Below are 16,141 nucleotides of genomic sequence, written 5' to 3' on the forward strand. Positions count from 1 at the left end.
AGTGAACATGTGGCAACAACTTCATTTCCACTTTTGGAAGAAGGAACGGAGGTCATCGGGGAGCTATGTCCGCACAGAAGGTGGGGGAAACCAGTCAGAAGCGGGGCAGATCCTGCCCTCCTGGAAGAAGTAGCCCTGTTCCCACATCATGCCAGCTTTTCCTTCACCCCCAGTCAGAAGTAAATCTGCAGGGTCTTTTAGAGAAGGGAATGGCTACCCACTCCAGTATTCTTGGCTGGAGGATCCCCTGGACAGAGGAGCCTGGCAGGCTACAGTCCATGGGGTTACAAAGAGTCAGACATGACTGAGAGACTCACACTTTCACTTTCACTTCAGTTTTACATTTACTTCTCATTATGAAAATTTTCAGCAGATGAGAAAAGCAAGAAGGACAGTGTGATATCCATTGGAGAAGAAATATTTTAAATTACAGGCACTTCCCTGGCGGTCCAGTGTGTAAGACTCCACTCTTCTGCTGCAGGGGGCGTGGGTTTGAAACTTGGTCGAGAAACTAAGATCCCACATGCTGTGAGGTGCGGCTCCCTAAACAAGTTTATGACAGGACAACAGGAACAAAAAGATATTTAGAAAAATAAAGCAAATTACAGCTATCATGACAATTTTCTGTCAAGACTTCAATTTTCATCTTTGCTTTATTTATGTATCTTTGTGTCTGTTGTTAGGGGTCTAATGGTTTACGATGTCTATCTTCTTTGTGAATTGTACATTTCATCTTTAAAAATATTCACCTTTGTTTCATTTAAAAATAAGTAAATAAATTTTAGAAGAGAAGGACACTTCCCTGCATAACCCAAATATGGACTGGGTTGGTCCATAATAGGATGATCAGGAGTTTCTTAGTATCATCTCACACTCAGACCTTGTTCAGATTTCCCCCACTGGGCTCCAAAATGTCCTCTACACTTGGTTTTCCTAGAGCCAAATGAAGTTCTTGCCCAGAGCAGCATGTTTTGAAAACCGTCTCAACTGTCTTAATTCAGACCATATGCTGACCAGCGTGGAACCAGATGTCTTCCATTTACACACCGGCATCCTCAGTCCTTCTTCCTTCTCATCCATTCCTGGACAGCCTTGCAAGTCCAGGGAGGAATCGCCACAGAGCCCAGATCCCTGGGGGGAGAGACCCACAGTGCTCCCCCCAACCCCAGGAGAAGCATCATGCAAGTCAGAGGAGCAGAGAGATGAGCCAGATGGAAAGTATTTTCTTTTTCCAAACTTGCCAAACCCTCCCGGGAAATCTGGCCACCCTCTTCTGAAGGAAGCTGCTGCCCCCAGGCGAATCCTGGGGGGTGCTGTGGTGAAGTCGACCTTTGCAAAGTCACCCACTTAAGAAAGGCACTTTCTCTGGCTCCCGGCCCCAGCAAAGCCGGCCTGAGGTCGGCCAGAGGGGCTGCAGACGGGCGTGTCACCAGAATGCTTGGCAGTTGAGCTGGGGGGTGGACACAGGACTTGGCTGTGCCAGTGAGATTTTTCCCATCTTGATGGGAGTTTCGTGGTTTTCACATTGCCTTGGGATAAGGCATCTGAAGTGTCCTGCAGATCCCTCTCTTGGGTCTCCAGCTTACACTTCGTTCCTTTGGGGGCTTTGGAGGACAGCTTCCCCTGCCCCCTACCCTCAGATTCCTTGCCTGTACATGAGGGGATATGTGTGTATGTTCAGTCACTCAGTCCTGTCCGACTCTTTGCGGCCCCATGGACTATAGCCCGCCAGGCTCCTCTGTTCGTGGGGTTCTCCAGGCAAGAATACTGGAGTGGGTTGCCATGCTCTCCTCCAGATCTTCCCTACCTGGGGATCGAACCTGAGTCTCAGGTGTCCTGCATTGGCAGGCAGGTTCTTTATCACTAGCACCACCTGGGAAGCCAAAAGCATCTATACTCCAATAAAATTTAAAAAACAAACAAACAAAAAAGGATGGAAGAGACTCCTGGCTCACTGTCCCTTCCTACCCCATTGGTGCAGACACTTCTCTGAGGCAAGGCCTGTGCTGGGAGATGAAGGGTGTTCAGCAGAGGCCCGGCCTCTACCCACGAGAGGCCAGGAGCGCTTCCAGACATTGCCCAATGTCCTCTGGGGGCCTAAACCATCCTCGGTGGAAAATCCCTGGTTTAGGTCCTGAACAGAGACTTGTTTAAAAAGCCAGGAAAGTTCCAGAACTGTGCACACCAGGTCAACACAGGGAACTCCGGTGATGGGGGAAACTCCTGAGCATGGTGCCTGGCAAACCTGGGAGCTCTAATGTGTCCAGAAGGAAGCTTGTCTCCCTCCCGCTTCCCTCTTCATCGGGCCTGGGCTGGTGAGAAGGAGGTAGATGGAGGGTCTGGATGCAGCCGAGGTCTGACAGCCAACTCAGGAGGAGGGCGGGAATAAAAGGATGAGGGGTCTGAGAGGACCAGGGAAAAGACACAGGAGGTCAGGGGGAAGTGGGTCCTCTGGCAGCCCCTGCCGAGTGAACCTGAGAGGGCCAAGGACCATGTGAGCGCCTGGCGGAAGAGGAGCCCCTGGGATGGGGCCAAGGGGCCACGTGCAGTCCCAGCTCTCCCCATGGACTCTGATGCAAAGGCTGGACTGTACGACTCCGCTGGCCATTTTACCCCCTCTGCCATCCTCTGCAGGGGCTTGATGGTCTTGACCTGTCGGCACGTCAACCACATCCCCCTCCTCCTTCCACAGAGGGACTGTGGTGCTAGGCTCACCCGTGAGCATGTGGTTGTTTACTGTTACTTCTGCTGAGGATCCCCCAGAGGAGGTCAGCATCCTCAGGATCCAGGCAACCCTTCGCTGCTGGTCCTCATGCCTCGCCCAGTCCCTTCTGCCACCAAACCCGCCTCCCAACCTCACTGAGAGGTCTGGGCCTCTGGGTCTCCATCTCTCAGGCCCCTTCGGGCTTCAATCCTTTCTGCGACCATCTCCAAGGAGCCCAAACTCACCTGTCCTTGTGGCGCCTCACCTGAGTCCTCGAGCCTGCCCCGCTCAGCTCTGCTATGCCCTCTGCCTGCCTCATCCCACCCACCCGGGGATTTGCCGATTGATGCTGCTGTAAAGGTCACTGAGCCCTTTCGGTCCCCAAGCTCTCTGAGCCGCTGCCAGTCTGCCACCAGCCCCTCTTCCGTCTTCCATGACCCTATCCTCACTGCTGCTCTCAGGACACCAGAATTATCTCCAGACATACTACTCAGGAGGATCTTCCTTCCTCTTTCACTAAAGAGCAAAACCAGATGAAGCAAAGGCCATCAGGGGACTTGCTCTGTTTCAAATATGACCTTCTCTCCATAATCACAGTTGCCGCCCAGGTCAGACCACTGTCACCTTCTGCCCGAAGCACCACAGTCCTTCCCATCTGACTTCTACAGAGCTGCCAGAGTGGCCGCTTGTAAAAACAAATGTCACCCCGTCTAGAATCCAAGATTTTGATTGCCCCTAGGGGAAAGATGAAATTCCTCAAATGGCCTTTTGGGCCTGGCATCACTTCCCTCCAAGCTCTCTGCTCTGGCCATGCTGCTTCGTCTAAAGTCTTCAGACCTACAAATATTCCCCCTGCCCCAGGCCTTTGAACACTGGTGGGTCTGGAACATGATTTCCTCACACATGCTGGCCTTGTTGCTGTCGTTCAGTCACTCGGTCCTGTCTGACTCTTTGTGACCCCGTGGCCTGCAGCACGCCAGTTTGCTCTATCCTTCACCATCTCCTGGAGTTTGCTCAAACTCATGTCCACTAAATCAGGGATGACATCCAACCATCGTATCCTCTGTTGTCCCCTTCTCCTCCTGCCCTCGATCTTTCCCAGCATGAGGGGCTGTTCCAATGAGTCGGCTCATCATATCAGGTGGCCAAAGGACTGGAGCTTCAGCTTCAGCATCAGTCCTTCCAAGGAGTATCCAGGATTGATTTCCTTTAGGATGGACTGGTTGGATCTCCTTGCAGTCCAAGGGACTCTCAAGAGTCTTCTCCAGCACCACAATTCAAGAGCATCAATTCTTTGGTAGTCAGCCTTCTTTATGGTCCAACTCTCACATCCATACATGACATGACTACTGGAAAAATCATAGTTTTGACTATATGGACTTTATCAGCAAAGTGACATCTCTGTTTTTAATAACTTTCCTTCCAAGGAGCAACAATCTTAATTTCATGGCCAAGATGTGCTCCAAGGTCACTTTCTCAATAGAAGCTTTTTTCTGGTTCCCCAGGAGGTCAGGTTGCTTTGGCTTACATCCCTTCCTTCCAAGACACTTACCCTAGAGAACTGGAATGTCATCCCCCCCAACTAGGACCACCAATACGTCCAGAGTGCCTGGCTCAGCCTTTGGCACATGGTTGGGACCCAGTAAATGTTGCTTGTTGGATGAATCTCACCTCCAGTCCTTCATTCTCAGTGGACCTCGTCCTGATCTCTCTCTTTCCTCCCTCTCTACCCACACCCCACATCAAAGGGTCTACTAGAGGTGAACTCTTTTAACCGCCGTTCCCTTCGCCCCACGCCCAGCCAAGCTCGCACGTCAGAAGTGGGCATTTGTGCCTCCACAGCCGCTCTGAGCCGACCACGAGAACACGGGGGGTGGATTCCACAGCTGTTATCGAAAGCCTTTCAGAACGGCTTGAGTCTTTCCGCTGAACAGTAGACTGGGTGAATTTCTTGGAAACAATGTGCTTCTTACGAAAGAGATGAAGTTGAAAGTTTCTCAGCAGTTTCTTCCTGGTCTGCCAGACTGTGCCTTGCTAGCTGTGCACTTTCTGGCATTTTCTGGCTCTCATTTCCATCAGGGGAACTGTGAGCCAACGCCCCAGGGGGCCGTGTTGAGAGCCAAGGCCCAGGAACTGGAAGGGCTGAGTCTGAGGCTCTGTTGCAACTACTTATTAGCTGTGTGACCTTTTGGGATTTATCCAAGTTCAAGGGACTTTAGATCAACATCTGTCAATGGAGAAATAACTAACACGTACCTGAGTCAGTTGGGAGGCAGGGTTTGGGAATGTGAGGTCTGCATTCTTTTTTAAAATTTTATGTATTTTTTCGTTGGCCGCACCAGGTGTTAGTTGCAGCACACAGGATCTTTAATCGCAGCACCTGGGATCTTTTTTAGTTGGGGCAGTGGAATATAGCTCCCCGACCAAGGACCGAACCCCAGGCCCCTTGCACTGGGAGCTCGGAGTCTCAGCCGCTGGACCACCAGGGAAGTCCCGAGGGCATCTGCTTTCTAAGACCTTAATTTTTGTATGTAAATAATGCTAAGACCCAGAGGGAGGGTGATGAAAGTTCACTCCATTTAATGAAAGAATGAGTGATCACTGTGTGTGCGAGTTTTCCCAGAGCCCATAAGATTTGGAAAATATACCATTTACGGCAAAGCGGAGCTTCTTCAGACCACCATCACAGGAAAACAGATGCAATTCCACCCCGCTGGCTCTCACCCACCTGCCATTATACGACCTGTAGCTCTTTAAAAGGAGGCCCCCAGTTTTTTCTTGAGGTTCCCTGAGAGTGTCTCTGAGGTGGGCCCTTGCGCTGTGAATATGGAGCTGTGCTCTCTCGAGCCCTCTTGGGTGTTGAGACTAAGCAGTGTCACGGGCGTTAGTGGGAGAGGTGTCTTTGCTCTCTCCTCAGCTGCCCTTTGGGCCAGGAGGAAGGAAATTGTGCAGTCTTATCTCTCTGGGGGCTCAGAGATTTAGCAAAGCAGCTTTTCCAGTGTTCACTCAAAGGCTGCAGTGGGTTCAGGGGGAGAAATCTGAAATGCAGATCCTCGGTGAATTCAGAGTTCCTCCTGTCTTCTTTCCTTGCCATTGTTAAGGGCATGTGTGCTAAGTTGCTTCAGTTGTGTCTGACTCTTTGAGATCCTATGGACTGTAGGATCCACCAGGCTCCTCTGACCATGGAATTTTCCAGTCAAGAATACTGGAGTGGGATGCCATTCCCTTCTCCAGGGGATCGTCTGGGCGCAGGGATCGAACCTGGCTCTCCCACATTGGCAGGCGGATTCTTTACTGTCTGAGGCACCAAGGAAGCCCTGAGTAGAGCTAGTGATGGCCATCTGAGGGCTTCCCAAGCTACAGCTCGGGAGCACCTGTCTGGTCCTATGGAGAACAAGGTGCCAAGGAGCCCATTCACTCAAAACTCCATAAACTCCAGGACACCAGCTGCTGCTAAGTTGCTTCAGTCTGATTCTGTGCGACTCCACAGACGGCAGCCCATCAGGCTCCCCCGTCCCTGGGATTCTCCAGGCAAGAACACTGGAGTGAGTTGCCATTTCCTTCTCCAATGCATGAAAGTGAAAAGTGAAAGGGAAGTCGCTCAGTCATGTTCCACTCTTCACGACCCCATGGACTGCAGCCTACCAGGCTCCTCTGTCCATGGGATTCTCCAGGCAAGAGTACTGGAGTGCGGTGCCACTGCCTTCTCCGGCAGGACACCAGGGCCCACCTCTTTGAGGCCTTTTGGATACACCACCACCAAAAGGAAGAGGGCACTCAGCACAGTAATCCATCCCGCCTGGCTGAAGGCAGCACATCACTTAAGAAATATTAACCTTTCCTAAATCATAATTGAAAAAGACAACATGCACCCCAATGTTCATCACAGCACTATTTACAATAGCCAGGCCATGGAAAATGAATGGATAAGGAAGTTGTGGTACATATACACAATGGAATATTGGTGGTGGTTGGTGGTTTAGCCGCTAAGTCGTGTCTGACTCTTGCGACCCCATGGACTGTTACTCAGCCATAAAAAGGAACTCATTTGGCTCAGTTCTAATAAGGTGGATGAACCTAGAGCCTATTATGCAAAGTGAAGTGAGTCAGAAAGAGAAAAACAAATGTCATATATTAACACATATATGGGCCACAGTTCATGGAGTTGCCAAGAGTCAGACATGACTGAGTGACTAAGCACAGCACCGCATATATGTGGAATCTGGAAAGATGGTACTGATGAACCTACTTGCTGGGCAGCAATGGAGAGGCAGACATAGAGAACAGACCCAGAGGGGAAGAAGAGTGTGGGACGACTTGCGAGAGTAGCACTGAAACATACACACATATGTAAAATAGACAGCCAGTGGGAATTCGCTGAGTGACACAGGGCGTTCAGGGCCGGTGCTCTGTGATAATCTAGAAGGGTGGGGTGGGGGAGGTGGTGGGAGGGAGGGGACATACGTATACCTATGGTTGATTCATGTTGCTGCATGGCAGAAACCGACAAAATATTGTAAAGCAGATATCCTCCCGTTAGAAACAATTTTTTTTTTTTTTAATATTAACCTTTCCAGGGAAGGGAGTTATCACTGCAAGAGAGAAGCCCGGGCAAAGTCTCAGATTTGAGGATATTTTTACCTTCTTTGGAGAAATATTTGACCAGGAAGCACCGCTTTTTCTATATCAAATTCCATCTCAAAGGCTAAATTCTATTCATCCTGAAGGGTTGCAGGTGTGGTGGTGGTGGTGGTGGTGGCAATTTTAAAATGTTTCAAAGCCTCTGACAACAGCCAAATGAATTCACCTCTCATTGACATTCTCAAAAGTGCAGTTGTTTTAATAAAGGAAAATATATTTGGAAAGGATAGGCTGTAAAATTAAAAGTGTACGTTTTCAATGATCTCATGTGCTTTGCTGGACAGAAAAATTCCCCTAGCTCTGATTTTTCTAGCTGCTCTTAAAAAGAAAGATAAAAGAAGGGGAGTAAACATTCATAACTAGACATCTCATAAGGTCACTTCTTTTTTTCGAATTAGGGCACATAAAAAAAGAAACATCTAAATCTGCTGTTCAAACCACCTTTCAGTTTGATCCATTCTCCTTGCCTTAAGAGTACATTTTATAAGTGCCCCAAATCTTTGAGCCTGTTCCTCCCTTTCTTTGCTCCTACCAGGTTTGAAAGGCAAATAACTTCTTCCTCCATCAATGTTCTGTCCAGAATGAACACCATATGGATGCTCTTTTTCAAACTGAATTATTTTTGGTTAGTTCTCTCCTTTGACCTTTAGCCTCCCAACCCTAATAACAGTGTACACATTTGAAAAGACTTAAGAGTTTCCATACCTACCATGGGGGCGGGAGAAAGCTAATTATCCAGATGAAGCCTTGCAAATGTTACTTAAAATTAGACCTAAGAGGTATAGTGCACATTTTTGCTTGCAAATCATGAAGCAGTTAAGAAAATTTTCAAAAAGTGCAAAGTATAGCTTTATTATTACTTTTTAATTTATTTAACTGTGCTGGGTTTTAGGTGCAGCACGGGGGATTTTTAGTTGAGGCATGTGGGATCTACTTCCCTGACCAGGGATCAAACTTGGGGCCCCCTGCATGGAGAGTGCAGAACAACTGGACCACCAGGGAAGTACCGGAAGTATACTTTTAAATAACTGGTAATTAAAATCTCTATGGCAGTTGCTTTTAAACTTAAGTATGCATCGGAATTACTTGGAGGCTTTGTTAAAACAGCATACTGAGTTCACCTCAGTTTGATACAGGAAGTCTTAGATGGGGGCTGAGACTTTGCATGTCCCACAAGTTATGACAAACCTAGACAGTGTATTAAAAAGCAGAGATACCACTTTGCTGACAAAGGTCCATCTAGTCAAAACTGTGATTTTTCCACTAGTCATGTACGGATATGGGACTTGGCTCATAAAGAAGGCTGAGTGCCGAAGAATTGATGCTTTCAACTTGTGGTGTTGGAGAAGACTATTGAGAGTCCCTTGGACTGCAAGGAGATCAAACCAATCAACCAACCCTGAATATTCACTGGGAGGACTGATGCTGAAGCTGAAGCTCCAATCCTTTGGCCACCTGATGCAAAAAGCCAACTCACTGGAAAAGACCCTGATGGTGGGAAAGACTGAGGGCAGGAGGGGAAGTGAGCAACAGAGGATGAGATGGTTGGATGGGATAACCAACTCAACAGACATGAGTCTGAGTAAACTCCAGGAGATGGTAAAGGACAGGGACTGTCTCCAGTCATCCGCATGACTCAAGATCAAGTCTCTGGCTCTCCAGCCCTGGGCCAGGATTGGCCAGGTTGGGAGGGTCTTGGTCCCTTCACTTCTGCCCTTGCAGGGAGCCCGTCTGTGTGTCCTGCCCCCTTCCTTTCTTGGAGTCCATGGCATGTGACTCTCTCGTGAACTACAGGGCACACAGGCCTTCCCACGGCTAACCCCTGAATTGAGAGAAGATGCCATCTGTGCCCCAGGCTCTGTCTGTGGAAGAGGACCAGAGGAAAGTCTTCTCAGTTTCCATGGTCCAGTCTGTGTGTGTAGGTTGACATTCATAATCCTCTGTTTTTAGAATCGGCCCTAAATGCTTGGCTTTTACTATTAATTTTATATTTTTTCCCCCTAGTTTTGGAAGTCTCAAGTGCTTTTTGCCTTAAAAAGAAAGGATTACTTGGATTGCTTCATGAAGATACATCTTCTTATTCTTGGATTTAATTGTCTGTTCAGCTAGAGAGCTCTGGGCCTTACTTAAGACAGGTTCAGTCGCTCAGTCGTGTCTGACTCTTTGTGACCACGTGGACTGCAGCATGCCAGGCTTCCCTGTCCTTCACCATCTCCTGGAGTTTGCTCAAACTCATGTCCATTGACTCAGTGATGTCATCCAACCATCTCGAGGGAAGGAATATTTCTTACCCAGTTTTAAGGGCATGGGTTAACCTAATACCTGAAATCAATTATTTCTCTAAACTCACTGGCCATAAATCTGAGCAATATAGGGAATGATTTTTGAACCGTGGACACTGGTAGGTTTACCTAAGTTTGAGGCACAGGATAAAAATATCATAAATATGAAGATCTTCCTCGTCCTTTGTTACAGTGAAGATGAGGCTTCTGTGGATGAGTTCTCTGACCCTGGCGCTAATCAGGCCACAGTCCCTGGAATCCTTTTGTGATGTACTCAGAGCAGGAGGTGCAGCTGCATAAGATATGGGACCTGGGCCATGCGACGTCTTCCAGGTCCTCTTCTCATACAGCACGTGTGAGGATCCAGTGAGGATCTCTCTCCCTCTGTCCCCTCGCACCCCAACACATACCCCCATACCCCTGGGGTCGTAACAGATGGATGTTTCTCCTCAAGCCAAGTAGTGCTAGTGGTAAAGAATCCACTGGCCAACGCAGGAGATGTGGGCTCAATCCCTGGGTCAGGAAGATCCCCTGGAGAAGGAAATGGCAACCCACTCCAGTGTTCCTGCCTGAAAAATCCCATGGACAGAGAAGCCTGCAGGCTACAGTCTGTGGGGTTGCAAAAAGTCGGACAGATATGATGGAGTGACTGGGCACACTGAAAAGTCTCACCCACCCAGACTCGCTGCCCCTTGCCAACCTGTGCCCTGGGGTTGTCTTAGAAAAGGCAAGAGGCTGATGTTGCCTATGTCTGTCCTCTGAGATCTCAGCGCCTCAACGCCAAGGATCCTCCAGGAGCGAGGGTCTTGGTTTTGTGGCATCCTCATTGCCCCTCGTCTATACATGACTGCCAGAGACCAAGCCCAATGTAAGAACAGCAACACCCCCATCCCACTTTGGGACAGGTTAAATACTTGGTTCAGGCTTCCCAGGTGGCCCAGGGGTTCGATCCCTGGGTGGGGAAGATCTCCCAGGGAAGATCCCCCGGTGGAGGAAATGGCCACCCACTCCAGCATTCTTGCCTGGGAAATCCCATGGACAAAGGAGCCTGGCGGGCTACAGTCCATGGGGTATTACAAGAGTTGTGCATGACTGGGCATCACAGCTTCCAGGTTCACTTTCACTGCATTTCATACGTGCATGTGAGTGTCTGAGCGTGGCCCAGGGACATGAAGGGGCCCCTTCGCCAGCTACATAGCATGGCAGACAACTCACGTGACGGACTGGCTGCAGCCTGTGGCCTGCGGTCACCTCCCTGCTCATTGCTGCCTCCCCAAACATGGAGAAGGAAGAGCGGCCATCCACCAGGCTGACGGCCTCCCCCACACCAGCTCATCTGGCAGGGCCGCAGAAAGCAGTGAGAGCTCCAGCTCTCTCGGGGCTATGCCTCTTTTCTATTAAATGCAGCGTTTGCTGATAAAGTGGAGAGTCTAGGAATACTTTATATGGTACATCTGGCAGTTTGAATGATGTTATTCACAAATGCTATAAATCGATGTGTTAGCTCTTCTTGTGTTATCCAAGTTTTTAGATAAACCAGTATGTGGTGGAACTCTCATTAATTCAGGTTATCAGTATCTGTTCAACTTGGACAGACAGTGAAATATCTAGCTAAACCTTCCCCAAAGGCAGGGTCAATCAGACTTGACCAGATTTGCCAGGGCTCTAGTGTTAAGAATGACCTAGTGTATATATTAAAACAAAACAAATTTAAAAAAACCCTAAACAAACAAAAAAACATTAAAAGCATTTCGAGCATTTTGAAAAAGAATCCTTCTTTTAAGTGGCTATACAAGGTATTAGGGAAACATCAAAAATTACAAAATCTATTTTTGACTGGATTCATTTGTCCCTTATATGGGGATCTCTCTGAATGAGGCAACTGAGGAGATTTAGGGAAGACATTTACAACAAAGGCAATAATCTCATCATGTAAGATAATACCCTTCAGTAAGGCTAAGAGGAAACAGCCAAGAGAATTACAGAAATTTACTTTTTTTTTTAAAATTTCAGTTCAGTTCAGTTACTCAGTCATGTCCGACTCTTTGCAACCCCATGGAATGCAGCATGCCAAGACTCCCTGTCCATCACCAAATCCTGGAGTTTACTCAAACTCATGTCCATCGAGTCAGTGATGCCATCCAACCATCTCATCCTCTGTTGTCCTCTTCTCCTGCCTTCAATCCTTCCCAGCATCAGGGTCTTTTCCAATAAGTCAGTTCTTTGTATCAGGTGGCCAATGTATTGGAGTTTCAGCTTCAGCATCAGCCTTTCCAATGAACATTCAGGACTGATTTCCTTTAGGATGGACTGGTTGGATCCCCTTGCAGTCCAAGAGACTCTCAAGAGTCTTCTCCAACACCACAGTTCAAAAGCATCAGTTCTTCGGTGCTCAGCTTTCTTTATAGTCCAACTCTCACATCCATACATGATCACTGGAAAAACCACAGCTTTGACTAGATGGACCTTTGTTGGCAAAGGAATGTCTCTGGTTTTAATATGCTGTCTAGGTTGGTCACAACTTTTCTTCCAAGGAGCAAGTGTCTTTTAATTTTATGGCTGCAGTCACCATTTGTAGTGATGGAGCCCAAAAAATAAAGTTTGTCACTGTTTCCTTGCTTCCCCATCTATTTGTCTTGAAGTGATGGGACCAGATGCCATGATCTTAGTTCTCTGGATGTTGAGTTTTAAGCCAACTTTTTCACTCTCCTCTTTCACTTCCATCAAGAGGCTCTTTAGTTCCTCTTCACTTTCTGCCATAAGGGTGGTGTCATCTGCATATCTGAGATTATTGATATTTCTCCCAGCAATCTTGATTCCAGCTTGTGCTTCATCCAGCCCAGCGTTTCTCATGATGTACTCTGCATATAAGTTAAATAAGCAGGGTGACAATATATAGCCTTGTTGTACTCCTTTCCCAATTTGGAACCAGTCTGTTACTTTAATTAACATTTATTTAAATATGAGTGATGCAATATATGAAGGAATGTGAAAACAGAAGGTTTAAAGGCTAACAATTGAACATTATATCAAAACATTGTTTGGATGGACAAATAAACCTTAAGATGAATCAGCTGTAAAAGTGACTTGGTTTAACTAATCTAAAGGTAGCTCATCTTGCAAGTTTGTGGTCTCTTCAAAGGATGTTAAATGCTGTTAACTAAAGATTACATATAAAGTATGCTTAACTGGAGGATGTAGTTGGAAGTGTGACGCTGACAACAGGCAGAGGGGGGCTGCTCAGTGCAGAGGATGCAGGCCCCACACCCTGCCCTCAGCACTGAGCAGCCTGCCCTCATCACAGCCTGAGTTGTACTGCTGGGGGCAGTTACACACAGGGTAGGGAGGAGGGCATGGCAACCCACTCCAGGATTCTAGCCTGGAGAATACCACGGACAGAGGAGCCTGGCAAGCTACGGTCCATGGGGTCACAAAGAGTCGGACACGGCTGAAGCGCATACAAAGGGAGAAGGGTCCGCTGCAATGCTTATTATAACATCTTGCTTTGTAGCAGAATCAATTACAAAAAAATTCTGGAATGCCCTATGTAAAATATTATACGGATCAACTTTATTGAAAGTGAATGCACAGAGATGACACAGCATAAAGAAATTTTCCCAGTATCAAAGCCTGGGTGACCTTTCCTCATTTATTACAAAGGATCAGCCAGCGGGGGTGGTTACTTATTCTTGCTGAGGGTTCTCTGCTTTTCTGCGTGCTCCACAATCTTTTCTTCCACATAGAGACCCTTCCGCTTCCGCACTGCGTTCATGTACTTCCGGGCCTGGTTCTCGGAATCGGCCTTTTCTCCAAAGTGCAGGTACTCCTCCTCGGTGGTTGGTACCCAGAAGGGGTCGCTGGGGATGATCTTGTAAAGGAAGGTGACAGAACGTGCTACATTAGACAACTATACTTTTATTCCCAAAGCCAATTCATACCGTCTTAGTTTAAGGAACGAACGCTAAGCAATGAAGAGGTAAGCTTGCTAGAAATGGTAACAATCATGGACAGATGGAGCCAGATTCAATGAAACCTGTAATATACACATTAGTCTTTACTCGTAGAGCCTTTATAGAACACTAAGGAAGGAAGAAAACTATCAATGTTGAATAATAGGAAAAACTCCCCCCTACACCACGATACCCCTGGGGAGAGGTGTTATTTCATTAATTTCGCCTTTGTCCTCAGCACAGATCAACACATGGGTCTATTCTTGATTATTCTGAGTTTTTGCTCCAAAATTCAGTGCAGTATTAGGAGGTCGGTATTGCCAACATGCTGACCACATTCTATAAAATCGGCTTTACCAGTAAGGACAGTGAGATTCTGACTTTCATATGTCTTGTTCTTTTTGTTGTTTTTTTCTTATTTTCCAACTGGGCAGAAAGAGGAGTTATGTCTCAAGTGGCCTCAAATCCCAATACTCTTCGGTTTGAGACACAGAAATGAAAGAATTTATTTTATAACAGTCACTCTTCAATACAACAGTAGGAAATTTCTGTGGACCAGGAAGGGAGAGAAGAGAGCCCACAGTGATAAACGGAGGTACAAGCCCCATCCACTTCCCACAGGGAGCCAAGACAGGAGTGGTCACGAGGGCCAGACTCTTACTGCCCACTGAGGATGGACGGGCCCAAAGCCACATACCCCAGGCATGTGGGGACCAGAATCCCCCAGTCTTCTTGGGAGGTGGAGTAACTATGTCTGCCTGGGGCTGTGGCTAGAAGTGACTAGTAGGTCACGAGAGAAAAGCTATCACCTTCTGAAGATGAGGCTCAGCCCGTGCAGAGTCTGTGGTCCCACACCGTCCACACTGGGGAAGGCACTGACCTGAGCCTCGGCCCTCAGGAGGGCAGAGGAGGAGAGAAGCCCCGCTGCAAGTGACCCTGCCAGTGTGACTCTGCGAGGACAAGAGGAAATCCAGCACCATGAAACACAGGCGCCAGACTCAACAAAAGGAGAATGAACAGTCAGAGAGATAACAAGGCAATCTGAAGACAAAGTTCTAGAGAGTTCATGTAAAAATCCTCCAAGAAATAAAGGAGATGGGGGTGGGGAACAGCAGTCATAAGACAGTAGGCAGTTGTGAAAAAGAACTAGACCACACGTCACAGTCTTGTAAGTGTGTAAAAGCACAGAACAGTGCCCTTAGGCTGAAGTACTAGACATGAGGACTCAGGTGTCCTCAAGGTATATGTCCTCAGGTCCACAGAGCATCAGCAACATCTCCAAAGGTGCCGTTAGCAAAGGACTGGCAGGAGGTTGTTATTGTTCAGCCAGTCACTAAGTCGTGTCCAACTCATTGTGACCCCATGGACTGCAGCACACCAGGCTCCTCTGTCCTCCACTATCTCCCAGAGTTTGCTGAAATTTATGTCCACTTAGTTGATGATGCCATCCAGCCATCTCATCCTCCACTGCCCACTTCTCCTCCTGCCTTCAATCTTTCCCCACATCAGGGTCTTTTCCAATGAGTGGCCTCTTCACATCAGGTGGCCGGAGTGCTGGAGCTTCAGCATCAGTCCTTCCAATGAATACTCAAGGTTGACTTTCTTTTAGGACCGGCAAGTTGCTGGGGTCCTGCCCACTCCAGGTCTCATCTGACAAGGTAGCAGAGCAGTGAGAGGGGTGATGCTGCTGATCTGGAAGTCCCCACATGTGAGAGGGCGTGGAGTGGCCAAGAGGCTGGTAGCGGCCTGGGCGCAGGACAAAGGCAGCTGCTGGTGGGGACTTCCAGAGATCAGATCCAATCTGAAGGAAAGATTCCTGAGAGTGTTTGGTACTACCATACTGGCTCTAGCAGCTAGATGGGACCGGACCAGGCAAGCCACTTCCTGGATAAGGCCACTGAGGCTCTAGAGGGCACTGTGCTAGAGCTGAAGTCCCCACCTTCTCCCCACAGAAGGCCCTCTCTTTCTCAGAGAGGGGAAGGGGAAGAAGGTCAGGAAATGGACCATTTACTTGGGTGGTCATCCACAAACACTGTACTTGTAGGAGACTAGTTCTAAACCAGTGATTAGTGTCCCCCTCTAACTAGTTGGACGATAAACGCATCGTGGAATATAAAGAAGCCACATGTTCTTAGCAGGTCTCAGTGGTAGCAGTGAATACATTTTTGTTGTTGTTCAGTTGCTAAGTCGTATCCAATTCTTTTCAACCCCATGTACTGTGGCACGCCAGGCTCCCCTGTCCTTTACTATCTCCTGGAGTTTGCTCAAATTCATGTCCATTGAGTCGGTGATGCCATTCATCTCATCCTCTGCCACTCCCTTCTCCTCCTGCCCTCAATCTTTTCTAGCAGTAAGTGAGGGGCTGGTTGGGAGACAGCGGACTCAGACTGGCCAGTTTAAGACCAGAGAGTCCTTTTTTCAAGAATGCAGGACCCAGGAGCTTCAGAAGGGCCCCATTTTCCCTTGGCACATATCTCTGAAGTTTGCTCAGTTTGCTTCCCGAGACTCTGGGGCCGCTGTCTGTGTTCATCTCCTGCTGCCCAGGGACTTGCCTGACACAGGCC

At 48.1% G+C, this 16,141-nt stretch overlaps 1 protein-coding gene across 2 annotated transcripts in view; it reads right to left on the reverse strand.

Annotated features, from left to right (window-relative positions):
• Window positions 1–13,185: 13,185 nt before the first annotated feature.
• Window positions 13,186–16,141, reverse strand: part of EFL1 (elongation factor like GTPase 1) — a 111,632-nt gene continuing 108,676 nt past the window's right edge. For both annotated transcript variants that reach the window (XM_068990936.1, XM_068990937.1), the window contains exon 20: window positions 13,186–13,495. In XM_068990936.1, coding sequence (XP_068847037.1) covers window positions 13,307–13,495 — 189 coding nt within the window. In that variant the 3' untranslated portion in view covers window positions 13,186–13,306. The remainder of the gene's footprint in view (window positions 13,496–16,141) is intronic.

This window comes from Capricornis sumatraensis, chromosome 19 (assembly GCF_032405125.1).
Source record: "Capricornis sumatraensis isolate serow.1 chromosome 19, serow.2, whole genome shotgun sequence".
NCBI lineage: Eukaryota > Metazoa > Chordata > Mammalia > Artiodactyla > Bovidae > Capricornis > Capricornis sumatraensis.